This window comes from Ovis canadensis, chromosome 22 (genome assembly GCF_042477335.2).
Source record: "Ovis canadensis isolate MfBH-ARS-UI-01 breed Bighorn chromosome 22, ARS-UI_OviCan_v2, whole genome shotgun sequence".
Lineage (NCBI taxonomy): Eukaryota > Metazoa > Chordata > Mammalia > Artiodactyla > Bovidae > Ovis > Ovis canadensis.
The window spans coordinates 50,182,299-50,198,658 of NC_091266.1; the positions used below are offsets into that span (position 1 = coordinate 50,182,299).

General features: G+C 42.1%; 1 protein-coding gene across 3 annotated transcripts in view; it reads right to left on the bottom strand.

The window, feature by feature from the left end:
- ABLIM1 (actin binding LIM protein 1) overlaps positions 1-16,360 on the bottom strand; it is a 331,820-nt gene that overhangs the window by 13,481 nt on the left and 301,979 nt on the right. For 2 of the 3 annotated variants that reach the window (XR_011252152.1, XR_011252151.1), the window contains exons 12-13: positions 13,986-14,115; positions 647-694 (exon numbers count right to left, since the gene is read on the bottom strand). Coding sequence is in view for 1 of the 3 variants with exons in the window: in XM_070289452.1 (XP_070145553.1) it covers positions 647-694; positions 2,365-2,469; positions 13,986-14,115 (283 nt within the window). In the remaining 2 variants the exon portion in view is untranslated. Of the gene's footprint in view, positions 1-646; positions 695-2,364; positions 2,470-13,985; positions 14,116-16,360 lie in introns of all 3 variants that reach the window. The other variant, XM_070289452.1, reaches the window with a different exon arrangement.

A 16,360-nucleotide genomic window follows, 5' to 3' on the forward strand; every position in this document is an offset into this window, starting at 1 on the left:
GCGTGAGGCTGGTCCACTCTACCACAGGGCGCAGATGTCTGCAGGCCCCATCAGAAACTGGGGAACTGGACAGCCAGGCTGATGGGGGCTTGGTCAAATTAATTAATTCATTTTCTCTCTCTCTCTCTTTTTTTTTTTTTTTGGCTGTGAAGCTTGTGGGATCTTAGTTCCCTGACCAGGGACTGAGTCCATGCCCCCTGGAGCAGAAGCGTGGAATCCTAACCACTGGAACACCAGGGAGTTCCCTTGGTCAAATGAATTTTTTACATAGCTAGTGTTCACTCGTTTTAATTAGTTAAACTGCAAGCTCATCAAAATTATCAGAGAGGTTGGTTAAGTTCTTTGATGCCCACCCCCCAACAAAGAAAAGTCTTATGAGGGTGTTTTGTGAATGACTGTGTGATCATACTTCCCCTCCTGTATGAGTGAAATGATACATGTTGATGGGCTCAGAAAAAGGCACGGTGTTTTCTATCTAGGAAAACCAACTTTACAGTATTTGCATCTTAGCACACCATAAAGGCATAACATGCTGGACACCCCAGTTTGATTCTCAAAAGCAACAGCAGATGAGCGTTTCAGAGGACAGCAAAGAGTTGAGCCGACGTTGCTACTTAAAAGCTACGTGGAGGAAAGTGGGTTTTACCATGCTGTTTGTAGATGGGTGGTTTTCGGTAAATGTTGATCCCTTGATCTGTGGAAATGAAAAGCAAAGGTGAGTGATTATGGGAACCTGTTCAGTGATGGGAAAAACAGATCAACCCAGAGGCAAACCGAACTGAAGACTCTTGAACAAAAATAACCCAGAACGTTGACTTTTTTTGTATTACAAAGATTGAGGTTACTAAAGAAGAAATTACAGAAATGAGTGAATTACTATAGACATGTGACATGGAATCCTTTGTAATACATCTTAGGATATAGAAAGGTGTCACTCACTCATGAGCCATTTATTTCAAATACACACTTCAGTAAAAGTGGCGTTAAAATGGGGAGAAATGCAAGCAGCGGAGATACTGTGATGGTGAGGAAGACATAACCAGTTTGAGGAAAATCCCCAAATTGCTACTGTCTAGAAATTGAGCTCCCAGTAGAGACTAGCAGCTCAATTTACTTTTCAACTAATGAGTGGAACAGTGGAAAGCAATGAAGTAAAATTAAGAGTGCCTTTTTGTAAAACACAGAAACAGTTTTTACGTGCAAGGCTAATCTGATGTATTGACAAGATGTTGGACAAAATCCTAATGTGCATAGGCCAAATTAAAAAAAAAAAAGGAAAGGAAAAGAGATGCCAAATATTATTCACATTTTTATACAGAGCCCCATTTGATTATACAACCATTTCACTTTGCAAATACTCGGGAGGTTTCAAAAGGTTTCCCCAGAGCCTTGGGTACTGGATTCTTGTGAAAAAGCCACAAACGTACAACACTAATTTTCAAGGTTTGATGAAACTTTTTCTTTTTTAAAAAGGCAGTCGTATCTCAGTGGGATGAATCCTATTGAACTTTGTTTGTTGGGTTTTTAAGTTTGTTAAGTTTTTCTCAAAAGAGAAAAACTAATACAGATTCCAAATATGTATGCTAACATTAACACAGCAGTCATTTATTAGACTACTTTCAGTAGCTAAAAGAAGCAAAGCAATGTACTTCTGATGGAAAAATAACATCATGACCTCTGATGGCCAATCTTGCCTTCACAAATTGAGCTGACCCGAAACATGAAGATATTGATGTGGGTTCTGACTTTTCCAGTTCCTGTCGGCAAATTACTGTTTGCACCATGACACTAAAGCTTAGCGTGCCAAGCCTAAATTGCAAGATCTCTCTGTGGGCTATGGAGGGTTAGTTAATTATACATTGCAGAAAGACCCTCCAAATGACCCAATTTTACAGCTCTCTGAAAAGCCCATAGAAAGAATCTCCACACTGAGGACAAACAGATAAAATAAACGTACTTTCAAGAACGCTGTGGTTCAGTCTTTACAATGAGAAGATAACTCGATTGCCATCGTGATAGTCAATGACAGTAAGCCACAGAGTGGTAGCTTAGAAGGTTCCAATATAAGGCTAAAATTAAAATTTTAGTCAAAACAAAATAAAGCGATTCAACCCTCCTTCCTTCACCTTCTGCCTCCCACCCTACTTTCAAAATTTTAGAGAAAACTGACACTTTCAATACAATCCTGGCATTTCCCATACACAGCTTCTGAAAGGCCCTCTAGGTCAGACACTGCAATTTAGGGGTTATCGGCTGTGTGCATCTCAATGAACAGAGCATGAGAGATGGAGACGAGACAGAAGCGACAAGGCTACATTCTACACCGTGACAGGACACCAAGACACAGACCGTGTCAGCTCCTACCTGGAACATGGAAATGTTTAGGGGCCTGAGCGTAAGTTGGAGTGAGAGGGCGGCTGTCTGGCCGGTAAGGGAGAGGGGAGTTCCGGCCGCTGGACGGCTCATTGCCTCCAATGAGAAGAATGGAGAAAACAAAATGAGAGGAGGGAGAGCAAGAAAGAAAACAAAGCAAGCATAATAAAAATTCAAAACAACAAACCGGAAGGAGGTTCATCAAAAAGGAGAAATCAAAGCAACAAACTCAATTCATCAATTTGGCTCACAAAGGTGACTAGAATAAGGTTGAATTTTTCCAAAAGAGAGACTCGAGTTCAAGTGGAACTAGGTTAAAAGCAGCTAGCGGTTAGATGCATCATTCCAATGGCATGCGGTTGAAGGCTGTGAGCTGGCAGCGAACTGATTAGATGGAAAGTACATTGAGGGGGATGGAAAGTCACTTGCTAATGATTTAGGGTCAGTATCAGATGGTTACATCCCAAGCATGTAAAGGGGTGGGATATGCAAACCCAAATACAATCACTTCCAGGCATGATGGCAGAGGCTGGCAATCGGAATCTATTTCTTTGAATGGAAGGCTAAGACTGGGAACCTGTGTAGTCGCCCGGTCCTTTCCCTGAGCAACACAAAGTGCCTTTACTGCAGCCTACATTTCTGTTGCCTCACTTTGAAATGTACATAATAGAGTCAGATCCCTTTCTTCCAGGTACTTTGGGACCACTTTCTCCACCCTTCTCTTAAAGACAAAGCTTCATCCAGTCTAACAGGTCAATCGGTAAGACATTTACTGAGCACCTACTGTGGCTGGGCAATGAGCTTCAGCTGAAGCTAAGAAGGTGAAGGAGATGTGATGTCTGGCCACAAAGGGCTCAGGGTCTACCTAAGGAGACTTACAACAAACGAGTATATGTAACGCCATACAGGTGCTGACTCAGGGGTATACAAAAAATTCAAGGCACTCAGATGAAGGTGCCATTGATTTTTCAGAAAGGCTGTGGAAAGACGCTAGAATTGAGATGGTGTCACAAGGTGGGTGGGTGGCTAAAGGGGCGAGAAGGTCCAGAATCTAGGGAGCTGGAACATCATGGGGAAGGAAGGGCCACGGTGCATGGGAGCAAGAGGACAGGCCCCTGTGGCTGGGCAGGACAGGCGCCTGTGGCTGGGCAGCACAGGGTTCTTGGAGGAGAGGGTGAGGAGGGGGCTGCTGGGCGTGGCTGCAAAAGCCTAGAGACCCACTTCCATAGCCACCACCACTCTCTCTGATGAGAGCTGCAGGGGTGAACTGAGACTTATGCAAAATCAGAAAGAGGTCAGCTCTTACCCTACTGTCTTCCTTCCACACGACTGAGCAAACATCCATCCCAAGAAAACACCAAAAAATGTAGAACTATCAAAAGTTAATGAACTAGTAACATAATTGTCAAGTGTTAGCTGCTCAGTCGTGTCCTACTCGGTGACCTCATAAACTGTAGCCCACCAGGATCCTCTGTCCATGGGGATTCTCCAGGCAAGGATACTGGAGTAGATTGCCATTTCCTCCTCTAAGGGATCTTCCCAACTTAGGGACTGAACCCAGATCTCCCATGTTACAGGCAGATTCTTTACCATCTGAGCCATCAGGGAAGCTCCATAATTATTGAGTTGGCCAAAAAGATCATTTCAGTTTTTCCCATAAGATTTTATGGAAAAACCCCCAAATGATCTTTTTGGCCAATACAATACTTTTATGATTGAGTTGTAAGGGTTCTTCACATATTCTGATACAAGTCTCTTATCAGATACACAATCTGCAAATGATTTCTTTCATTCTGTGGCTGTCTTTTAGTCTCTTGATAGAGTCCTTTGAAGCACAAAAGTTTTAAATTTTGATAACGTCCAATTTATCTATCAATTAAGGCAACCAATTTTAAATAAATCATAGATCTTCAGAAAATAGAGCAGGAATAAATTTCTTCTTTTTATCTTAAATTTTAAAAAACTGAGATATAACTGACATATAACAGTGTATTAGTTTTAGATGTACAAGAACCAATTTCTTCAAGTAAGTTAGACAGTTTTAAATCTGGCCGGCAACACATGAGAGATGTTAACTGCTGCAGTTTCAGAATAATATGTTTAACAGGCTTTTTAGTTTTTCAAAATGTGTAGTTTTAGATAACCAGAGTACAGATCTGTACTAAATGGGCAGTAAGATAGTCCAAATGTGAGATCTGAATTTGTTACTCTAATTTAGATTCCAGGTTTTTGATTATCATGTTCTAAAACTTTTGCCCCTGCTTTTTTCCCCAAGAGTCATTTACCATCTAGTTCCCAATATATTATAATGCTGTCTTTACTAAAGTCAGATATTAGCTTTTAAAAATTATGAAGCTTCACCCCAAATTACTGATATATTAAAAAGTTCATTTAAAGAAAATGTTATCTCATTTACTATCACTCTCCTAAGGAGAAATAACCCTGTCTGAAAAAAATGAGTATGGAAAACACAGGTAGAGGCCCCAAGGGAAGGAAGGATATTATGTTTAGTAGGAAATCTGGCTTTAAACCTAAGGCTGAATCAGAACTAGGTCTCTTTCATATTGGTGTGTTCAGCACAATGCCTGGCCAAGACTAAGTGCTGAATAAATGTCTGTGAATAATGACTGAAGTAGACCAACTAAATAATTCTACAGCAACAAATGACCTAATTTAGTAAGTACCACTCCAGGGTCAACCCCATCTTTTTCTTAATTAAAGGCAGCCAGATACTAGGGCACAACAATGGGATTACAATAGCATCTTTTTTGTTTTTTGTTTTTTTTTAAATAGGTTTCCCTGGGGTTGATCCTCAATAACCCCAACTGAATTGTGCCACTTCAGAAGAATCCTTTACTCTTACACACATTAGAAATTACTCACAAAATTAATCCCTAACTGAAAAACAGAATAATTCTTGTGGGCTCTTCTCAAAGGAAGATGTAGAGAGACTCAACTTCCTTGCTTTGAGTGTTTTTTTGAAGACTCTGTATATCCTCAACACCGATGCTACTGCTCTAAATCTACATTGCTCTCTGCCCTTAATCCTGCACCTCTAACCTTCCTGTACCTGGAGAACATCAAATTTTCTGGGGGATATGTTCTCACAGGTTTTGGTTATAATATCTAAACAGATGAAACTTGATTAAGTTTGTTCTGATAGTTAATAGCCAGAGTCATTCATACATAAAAACAGATGCACTTACGGGACATCAAGATTTAAAGTCATTAGAATTAGCATTTGCCCATGAATTAAAAGTCTTTCTATTATTAAGATGCTCTGCCGGCAAGTAGAAGCCCGTAACCTCTATGGCTGACGGCTCTCAAAGTCTGTGGGGGGGGTGTGTGTGTTCAGTCATGTCACTCTTTTGCAACCCTTGGACTGTGGCTGACCAGGCTCCCCTGACCATGGGCTTTTCCAGGCAGGAACACTGGAGTGAGTTGCTATTTCCTTCTCCACGGGATCTTCTCAACCCAGGGATCAAACTCATGTCTCTTGAGTCTCCTGCATTGGCAGGTGGATTCTTTACCACAGTGCCACCTGGGAAGCCCTCAAAAGCGATGGTTTGACTGTCTAAATTCCCAAAGGGTGAATTTTGCCTGAATGCTGTCTCCAGTGGGGCAGAGGTTTTTCTGGCAGCATATCTTCAGCAACCATTGCCCTTTCTAGTTGATAGAAAAAAAAAAAAAAACACTACTATGTTGAAGTCTCTATAAGTAGATTTAATTTTATAATCATTTAAAAGCCTCCCATAATGACATCTTAACACGTTAGGTAAACAGACACTCAGCAACACAGCCATCTAAGTGCTCCTGAACAGTATGATTTCTACATGTCACATGGCTTGTTGGGAATAAGGTCTTGGAGTATATGACATTGCTAGGTACCAAATTCCTAGTCCTTAAAAGATGAAAGGCATTAAAAATTTTGGCAGTTTTAAAAGAAAGAAATTCTCAAGAGGAGGCCTTTTCTAAATCAAACACTCAATCTGTAAGTGATAAAACATTTCACTCTATCCTGAATGGAAATAAATGGTGAAGGCCCCAAAAGGTTATTTTTGTGTGCACTTCATTACTCAGGCATAAGGGATATATGGGGCATCAGATGAAATAATCACATATGGAAGGTATCATCATCAACATCGATCAGCCTGGAGTTAACGCTGTTTAAAAATAATAGTATATATATCTCATACTCAGCCATTTTGTTCTTTAAATAAGTCCTTGTGTTGGTTAAGTTGTTAGTGATCTTAGCTATTTGGATGAGGAGCTATCATGTATATAGATTTATATTTTCCTGGTCTTCACTTTTAGCTCTTTCCATGTCAGTTTAATGTGTCAATTTTTCAGTCCTTGAGAGATCATTCATTGGCAGGATTCCCACAGTGCTTAACAAATTCAAATGCTCTGTCCTACTTTCCTTCTTCTTTCTGGAACACTGAGAGCCTCAGTGACAAATCCTAAGACAAGTCAATCTAAATGGCAATGCTTGTGTCTGCTGCAGGAGTCTGCTGGCATACCACTTAGCTTCTGAGCTCTAAGTGCTTATGTCCTAAAATATAAATGCCAAGGGGACCTTAGACATTGGCAGCTTCTAGAATTTCATGACAGAGTTTCAAGATTACTGCTTCTTGTCTAAAGCTTCAGGAAGTGTTAGGGTTTCCTTCAGCAAGTGTCAAATACATATTTGCATCATAGCAACTCATATCTATGGCAAAAGAGGGAAGATTCCTCTCAATGAGATTTAATATATGTAGCTCTCCTGTTTGCAAGCCTGATTCACGGACACAGAAAGTAATGTCTAATAGTATTTCAAAGAGAAACTCTGCAAACAGTGTGAAGCCCAAGTGAAAGTGAAAGTCACTCAGTCGTGTCTGACTCTTTACCACCCCATGAACTATAGAGTCCATGGAACTCTCCAGGCCAGAATACTTGAGTGGGTAGCCTTTCCCTTTTCCAGGGGATCTTCTCAACCCAGGGATTAAACGCAGGTCTCTAGCATTGCAGGCAGATTGTTTACCAGCTGAGCCACAAGAGAAGCCCACAAAGCCCCAAACAAGGTGAAACAATTTCTCCAAATAGGCAAGCACTTGTCCAGATGGCCCAACAATGACATACTGATATAAAATGAAACTGCAAGGAAGGTCGTAGAACAGAAATAAAAACACAATGAGAAACAAGAAGGGCATTACAGAAAGTAGATGGGGAAGCCAATGACACAGAGAGACAGCTGGTGATGCGCATCTAAGCTCTACACCCACGCAGGCGTCCTCAGCTCAGTGGACCCTGGGGGCCTGGGCCACTTAAGTCTGAAATAAGGGCTAAGAATTAAACTAGGGCAGTGGAACAAGGGCTTATGGCTGCCAGAGTGGCAAGAGGACTCCTGTTTTCAGCTACATCTTCCTGAGACGGACAACCTACCCTAGAGTCCTCAAGCTCCTTGGTTTGTATTTGTTTCAAAAATAATTTCCTGGAGATTACAAAACAAGCTCCAAGATACAGAGTGAATGCTCAAATGAAGAGCCATGGAAAACCTTGGGAGATTTTGCTCCTTTAAAGATATCTTAGATGTGTTTCTCCATGGTCCTAAGTTCCTCTGTGCTGGAGAGGACTTCCACATAGATACATGTGTTTCAGAATAAGAAAGACGTAATTCCTTAGAGAATCTGCATTTAGCTGTTCAACTAGACTAAACTTTAAAGCAATATCTTTGATATACAAATTCTGCATGATTGGTTTTGCAGTGTAGCAAAAAGCTTTTTATAACTAAACATATACTGCTATGTACTTCATAGTTTATATCTGAAATACATGAACTATTTCATCTGAACAAACTGTAGACATATATCCAGTAAAAAGAAAATGGGAAAGAGAGTATTAGATATTTTGAAAGTATAAGTGTGAGACGAGCCAAGGTTTTTTAGGATTTAAACCTATACTATTTGACTGTATACTTTGATATCAGACAAAACAGAAAAGACTGCATATCTGTATTTTTAATAAAGCACCATTTAAGTACATTGAAGCACTGTAATTTTAATAACTAGTTGGTGTTTCTATTGAAAAGTACACATTTGTTAATTTTGTAATTTAAATGACTCAAATAACTGTTTTAGCCTCCATAAGAATGAAATTGCAGCATGAAATTAAAAGATGCTTACTCCTTGGAAGGAAAGTTATGACCAACCTAGATAGCATATTAAAAAGCTGAGACATTACTTTGTCAACAAAGGTCCGTCTAATCAAGGCTATGGTTTTTCCAGTGGTCATGTATGGATGTAAGAGTTGGACTATAAAGAAAGCTGAGCGCAGAAGAATTGATGCTTTTGAACCGTGGTGTTGGAGAATACTCTTGAGAGTCCCTTGGACTGCAAGGAGATCCAGCCAGTCCATCCTAAAGGAGATTAGTCCGGGGTGTTCACTGGAAGGACTGATGTTGAAACTGAAACTCCAATACCTTGGCCACCTGATGCGAAGAGCTGACTCATTTGAAAAGACCCTGATGCTGGGAAAGATTGAGGGCAGGAGGAGAAGGGGATGACAGAGGATGAGATGGTCGGATGGCATCACTGACTCATTGGACACAGGTTTGGGTGGACTCCGGGAGTTGGCGATGGACCTGGCATGCTGCGGTTCATGGGGTCGCAGAGTTGGACACAACTGAGTGACTGAACTGAACTGAACTGGAGAATGAAATTTTCTAGTTAAAAAGGGATGGAAAGTAAAAAGTTGCTTTAAAAATTATTCTTCAAGTATATTTATATTGAAACGCATCCCTCTAACAGGAATGAAGGTTGAGAAGGCTTGGGGTCTCTCTAGTCCAGGTGCTGTCACTTCTGAGCTGCGGGTCCTTGGCTGGGTCACTTAACCAGGGCCGCAGCTGTTCATCTACCCCAATGCCTCCCACCTGCTACTTTAATCACAGGATACTGTGAGGAGTGATGTAACCGGAAGTGTTCAAAGAGCATCATGCTGAGAGGGAAATCACCGATGCACAGAGCAGGGTGCTCATTATGAGGAGGCGTGCATGCTCAGTCACGACCAACTCTTTGTGACCACGTAGACTGTAGCCCACCAGGGGATTTTTCAGGTGGGAATACTGGAATGGGTTGCCTTTTCCTTCTCCAAGGGATCTTCCTGACCCAGGGATTGAACTCATGTCTCCTGCATTGGCAGGCAAATGTTTTACCACCGTGCCACCTAGGAAGCCCGCCTATAATACACCAGAGCATTTCACCTTGCCAACTACAAACTGGCACTTGCCATCTACCTCTACAAGGATTAAACCATGAGCTGCTGCAGCTGCTGACCTTCAACACCCCCTGAGAGGAGCTCAGGGTGGAGAATAGGAATGAGGCCCTCTGTGCTCTGGGAAAAACTGGCACAAATAATCTGTCAAGAATTTTAGAAAGTGCTGTGCCTGCTGAAAAAGACAGATGTCTTTGCTAAAGGCAAGTGGTGTATGTCTTCAATAGGCATATCAGCAATGTTATTTTCACAGCCTAGAAAATGCAAAAAAATAGCATGCTCACAAAGTAACTGCTTACTGATAGGGGCAGGAAATTTCTATTTTAGGACTCAACTGAGTTGGACTCAACTCAATTGATGCTTTTGAACTGTGGTGATGGAGAAGACTCTTGAGAGTCCCTTAGACTGCAAGATCAAACCAGACAATCCTAAAGGAAATCAGTCCTGAGTATTCATTGGAAGGACTGATGCTGAAGCTCAAATTCCAATACTTTGGCCATCTGATGCAAAGGACTGACTCGTTTGAAAAGACTCTGATGCTGGGAAAGATTGAAGGCAGGAGGAGAAGGGGACGAGAGAGGATGAGATGGTTGGATGGCATCACCTGACTTGATGGACATGAGTTTAAGCAAGCTCCTGGAGCTGGTGATGACAGGGAAGCCTGGCGTGCTGCAGTCCATGGAGTTGCAGAGTTGGACATGACTGAGCGACTGAACTGAACTGACTGAACAACTGAGTCCTGAAAATCCAGATGAGTAAAAAGGTTGGGTAGACTGCAAACAAAATTCAGTCAAAGAGCACAACACCTACGCTGTTCGAGAAAGTGTTAGTGATGTGAGATCTTGGAGCTCAGGGTTAGAATCCTTCAGGTCTGTCTTAAGACCCATGACAACATCTGTGCTTGCCTGCAACTCTCTCCTTCAGCTCTTGGGTTGGCCAAAAAGTTTGTTTGGGTTTTTCTATAACCGTTTATGAAAAATCCAAATGGACATTTTGGCTAACTCAATATTCTCTTCAGTTACTTTGGTTCAAATCAAGGCTATGGAAGAAGTCAGCTTCCCTTTGGGAGCTCCGACGTATTTTAAATTATGGCCCCTTCATGATCCCCCTGTGGCTCCTGGCTCCCCCACCAAGTAAGGAGAACTGAGAACTCCGATTGAGGACTGCTACCGAAGCACAATGAGAACAATGGGAACGACACAGAGGCAAGGGCAGAGATGGGCAGGAACAGAAAACGGAAGGCAAAGCCCCTCTTCTCCATCATGCAGACATCAGGACAAGTCAAAGGAAGATCACCCTAAGAGTTGGCTCAAGGAGAGAAATTTCAGTTACGTGGCCCCAGGTCTTTCGTACTGTCCAAACATCTTAGTGGTTACATGGCTTATCATCATGAGGACAACTTTGGAATCCTTGTTGCTGAATACCGTTGGGTTTTGCTGAGCCATATCACATATCAAAACCAGGAAAATTCCCCAGATATATATTATATTTTGCTTCTAACACAGAGAAAAGCAAAATAATAATATATTTTTTTTCCTAAGCAGGAGAGAAGGTCTCCAACGTACTTCCTGTTACTTCGTCTAGAGCCCTTAGAAATGACATATTTCTCCCAAGGAGAGATGCTATGCCAGTTCTAAGACATGGCCGGGTGTGAAGTCATGACGCACGCAGGCATGCTGAGAGGTCCAAAGCTGGGGGCTGACTCTTGGAGATGCACCTTATTAGCCTTCCCAGGGCGCTAATAAATCTCCGCTTTGCAGGGTGCTGCCTGGAGAAGCCTGCCTCCTTACCTTTCACATGGGGAAGGAAGTGGTGTCGGAAGGGGGAGTTGGGGCGGGAGTCGCTGTGGGCGGAGCTGAGGCTGCTGGTGCGCAGGAAGGACCTCTGCACACCAGGAGACAGCAGCTCTGTGCAGCAAGGACCAGGGGCAGGGCAGGGTGGAGACAGAAAAGAAGAGCAGAAATTAACACAGGAGCAGGGACGCCGCCATCGTTCCAAGGGAGGGAAAAGGGAAACAAAAACAAAATAAAGAACATTAATCAGGAGTCTGAAAACAGAGGAAGGAAAAGGGGTTAAGAAGGCGCCTGCGAGGGGTTAGGCACAGTGGGGAGAGTCTGCCAACGGGTCCAGGTCAGTCCAGAGTCACTCTCCGAGGATAAATGGTTTTAGTGGGAGGGAACGGCCACCAAGACATTCTGGCAGGATGACACCCGCAACTGCTGAGTCGGGACCAGGCATGCCACTTAGACTCAACCATGGCTGTTTTTAAAAAGGCACCTAACAGAATCCTCTGACATGTATGTTTGAAAGTTCCAAGAACCTTGCAAAGAACTATTAGGCTGGCCAAAAAAGTTCATTTGGGTTTTACCGTAAGATGACAAACTCAAATGAACTTTTTGGCCAACCCAATACCAATATGTCAGGGTCAGATTCTTTTTTTTTTTCTGTTGAAGTGGTAAACTTCTCCTATTAGAAGTTTAATTTTACTTTGTACTTGTCTGTGTCCCCTGGGTGGCAAAGAACTGCCTATGATGCCGAGAACTGGGCAGTGGAGGCACTGATGAGCTGGAAACTCAGTTACAGACCTTTAAGCTAAACCAGACCGAGGGGCGTGCATGACTCTCTGGCATCTAGAACTTACGGACTGGATACTTCAAGGTGCTCTGTGTTGACCATGACTGTGCTAGCAGAGCCCCCGCCTTGAAAAAATAATCTTAATAACTGGCATCACACAGGCCCATAACACATCATGGAAGGGGAGAAGAGGTGCTTAGGACGCACAAAATGTTCTGAAGGTTCTTGGCCTCAGAACTACGACGGGAACACAGGAACACTTTCTACTGCCCCGTGAGGACATGGCCTTTTTGGGAAACCAAGTCCCTGACTGACCACTCCCTGGCTATCCAGTGGTCTCTTGGACAGTTTCCTGGCAACCCCATGTCATTCTGACAAGGTCACGGCTGTAGCCTCAGTGACCTTAGGGTATACCCACACGTAGGGATGGTGGCATAAAGGATTTCTCATTACCCAGGCAAATAAGGACTTAAATCCAAACCCAGGAATAAAATAGATATAAAAGTGAAAGTGAAGTCGCTTAGTCGTGTCTGACTCTTTGCGACCCCATGGACTGTAGCCTACCAGGCTCCTCCCTCCATGGGATTCTCCAGGCAAGAGTACTGGAGTGGGTTGCCATTTCCTTCTCCAGGGGATCTTCCCAACCCAGGGATCGAACCCGGGGGTCTCCCACATTCCAGGCAGACGCTTTAACCTCTGAGCCACCGGGGAAGCCCTAAAATGGATATAAATGTATATGACAAATAAAAGGAATTCCTTTCCTGAAAATTTTCCTTTAATGGAATTCAACAAATACTGAGTAAATGTTTAGGAGCCTAGAGAAAACTATATATTATTGAAGGACCCAAGAGTAAAAATTTAATCCTCTACAAGCACTAAATTTCTGGCTTTAAAGAGAAGATTGCAGCCTTTTTACATTTGGTTCATTCCTTTGGTTTTATTTTATAAAATAAGTTCCCATATGAATGGGCTTATGAGCCTGCACAAAAGCAAGAGCCTTAAAATGAAGTCTTTGTAGACGTGCGTCATCACCAAGTTTGTTTCAAAAGCCAAGATCTTCCTTGGTGAATGTATTTCTTCTGTGGATTTATTTATCTGTCTTCTGTGATAAGATTATTCTTTTTCTACTTCCACATAGGAGACACCCTCTAATATGAAAAAGGGCTACATTTTGCAGAGATAAAGGTCGAATGAAGATCATTACTTTTAATAGTCTCCATCACAGCTCATCTCTAGTGCTTTTATATTTTCCAAGTCTGATTCAAATTTTTAGGTTGGAAGGCACCTTAAAATTGACCAAATACAGCCCATGCCTACATATGAGACTTCCTTCTAGTGGGTTCTTAGCCAAGCACCCACAGTAATACCATGTGCCTGGAGAAACATAACAAACCCATCCATAAATGACTGACACTGGATTGTAGATAATGCTGGTAAGCCTAAAGGGCACATCACCATATTTTCTTTCGGAGATCTCCATTTTAAGTCTCAATGTGCTGAGATTATCTTTAAGTCTTAAAAAAATAAATTCCTTTACTTTTTGCTGTCTGCTGTCAAAATGTAACGATTCAGTAAATCATAATAAATATAATCATAAAATGTGTCTTTTTTTTTAAGAAAAGAAATAACACAAACTGTACTGGGATAGGAGTTTTTGATTTTTTTTTCTGGGAGAAGGGAAGGTAGATTCGGCAGGCAGTCAAAGTTTTAAATATACTACCAGTGGGAAAACAATCACACAGAAACACAGAGGGTTACCCGGAGTGAATCCCGGGAATAGGTGCCCTTACCGGGTCTGTGAAAATGCTGAGGAGAGCGGGATGTGGTTGGAGTGTAGCTGTGGCGGCTGTACACCGGGGAGTTGATGGAGCCCTGGCTTGTGGACCGGTGGATCATCCGGTCCCGCCCATCCGGGTACCCCTGGAAGAAAGTGTGAGACGGTGGGCGCACAAATCACAGGCAGGCTGTTGTCAGGCTCAAGTGAAGTCGAGCTGCACCCAAGTCCCCCACGAACTATTGCGTCGGCCCGCTCCTGTATACATGTTAGGGGCACGTCCCTTAAGTAGGTACGCAAACGAACACGCCAGGGGTAATGCCTTTTGTTCAAAACCTGCAGTCCTTGCCTTTACCAAGATTTTAAGATGTTAAAGTGATAAACTCCAATGTGGACAGAGGTCTGGGAAAAGAGGGAATAATTCCAACGACCATGTTTATATGATGCTTTTCAGTTTTACAAAGTGCATTCACATAGGTTGTATCATTAGACCTGCATCAGAAGGAAGGAAGAGCACGTGGTGCTCCCTCCCTTCTCCATAAATGCAGGCTGTTCCAGAAGGTTCCATGCAGCTAAGAGACCTGTGGGCAGGTGTGTAGCTCGTACAGGCGGAACCTGTTTCAGAAACAGCCTCCTGACTCTAATCTCACCCCTGGATCCAACCACCGACTCATACCATCTATGATGTTGATCTGGGGACATTCTAAGTTGATTTTCCTGGAGAATAAGCTTGTGGTGGCCTCAAATCCAATAATTCTATCTCCAAGAGGCAAATCCTAAAAATACTTTAATGATCTTTAAGTAGAAAAATTTCCTCAGATATTTATAATGTCACCATTTATAAAGACAAAGTTTTGTATTATGTGCTCAACAAATGGGGGGTACACTTAAGCTATGGCATATCAATTTAATGGAATACAGTAGCATCACACCATGTCCAAATCTAAAGAATACTGTATGTGTAAAATTCAAAAAAAAATCACACACACAACCATAACATAAAACTATATAAGAATTAGACGAGTACATGGAATGTTTTACACTTTAGGAGAGTGCTGTCCTGTGAAGTTTTTACTAGCACAATAAAAATAAAAGTTTGAAAAAATGCACAAAAATGATTTGAAATCTCAATTACCATGGATATATGAAATGCAAGAGGCAAAAAAGCTTTGGTTTGATCCTAGTTGGCTCTGACAATAAATTGAAACAACAACAAAACAAAATTCCTGCAGTAATGTGCCTCAATCTTGCAAGTGGTCAATTACAGAAATGACTGCTTCATCACTTCAGTCATAAATGCCCACAGAAATTATTCGTAGCACTCAGTATAAACCATCACAATACTACAGAGATTGTACCATCTCAAATTACAGTGATTACCCCAGTCCAGTTTTATATAGACTATCCAGAAAGTTACTCAACTTTAAGACAAGACTACTGATTTTATTTATTATTATGATTATTATTCGTAGATGGGGGTAGACCTAACCCCTGAGGAGTTTGCTCACTAGATGCATAAAGAAATGCAGAATAATAAGAAGCATGCTGGAACAAACAATCCCTTTATTATTATCTCTAACAGCTTACATGAAAGAAGTGCTGGGGTGGACCTGGGTGCTGGACCATGCTCAGATTTGAGTTGGTCTGAGCTTAGGCTGCTAGTTTAAAGCTACCCTCCAAGAGAAAAATTACACAGGAACAATAGGAAGTACTTCTAAGGCTTCTGGTAATCATGTAGGTAAGTCAATGTGGATGAGGGCAAAACCAAGAATTTCTGGGACCAGGGCTACAGTGTGAAGGTGGTGTTTCATTTTCTAAATCAAAATCACCAGCTTCCTGAAGAACGTTTAATAAAATGGGTTGGGAGTAAAAATCATTTAGGAGCTTTGTCTTTGGTGTTGGATGCTACAGAAGGGAAGAGCATGTTTGGGTTGACACGGGACCCATAGCTTACTATGGAACAATCACTGACCACTCTATGTGATCCACACACTCAGGAGGTTATTCCCAAGGGAACAGACAGTCTGGTGGACTTGATAAAAGCTACAATATGGTCTGTCTAGCCTGAGAAGGGAGGTAAGGCTATTGATTTTAGACTAAGAGGGCTGGTCTTCCATGAAGATGGCTCTGCTGATAGAAACACCATGGCCACGGTTGGCCATTTCAGATAATCTAGTAGGTTGGGAATCAGATCAATTAATTATGGTTGATGAGAAAGAGCCCAACATAGGGACAGATGGCTCTACTCCCTGCAAACACTTTCCTGCTATTCAGAGGTGCAAGGTACAACTGGCTTAATTTCCTTGTGTCCATTTAAAAAGAAATGTGCTTCTGCGTCTTACAGTCGTATCTTACACTAAGGATTCCTACATTCACCATAATCTCACGCAG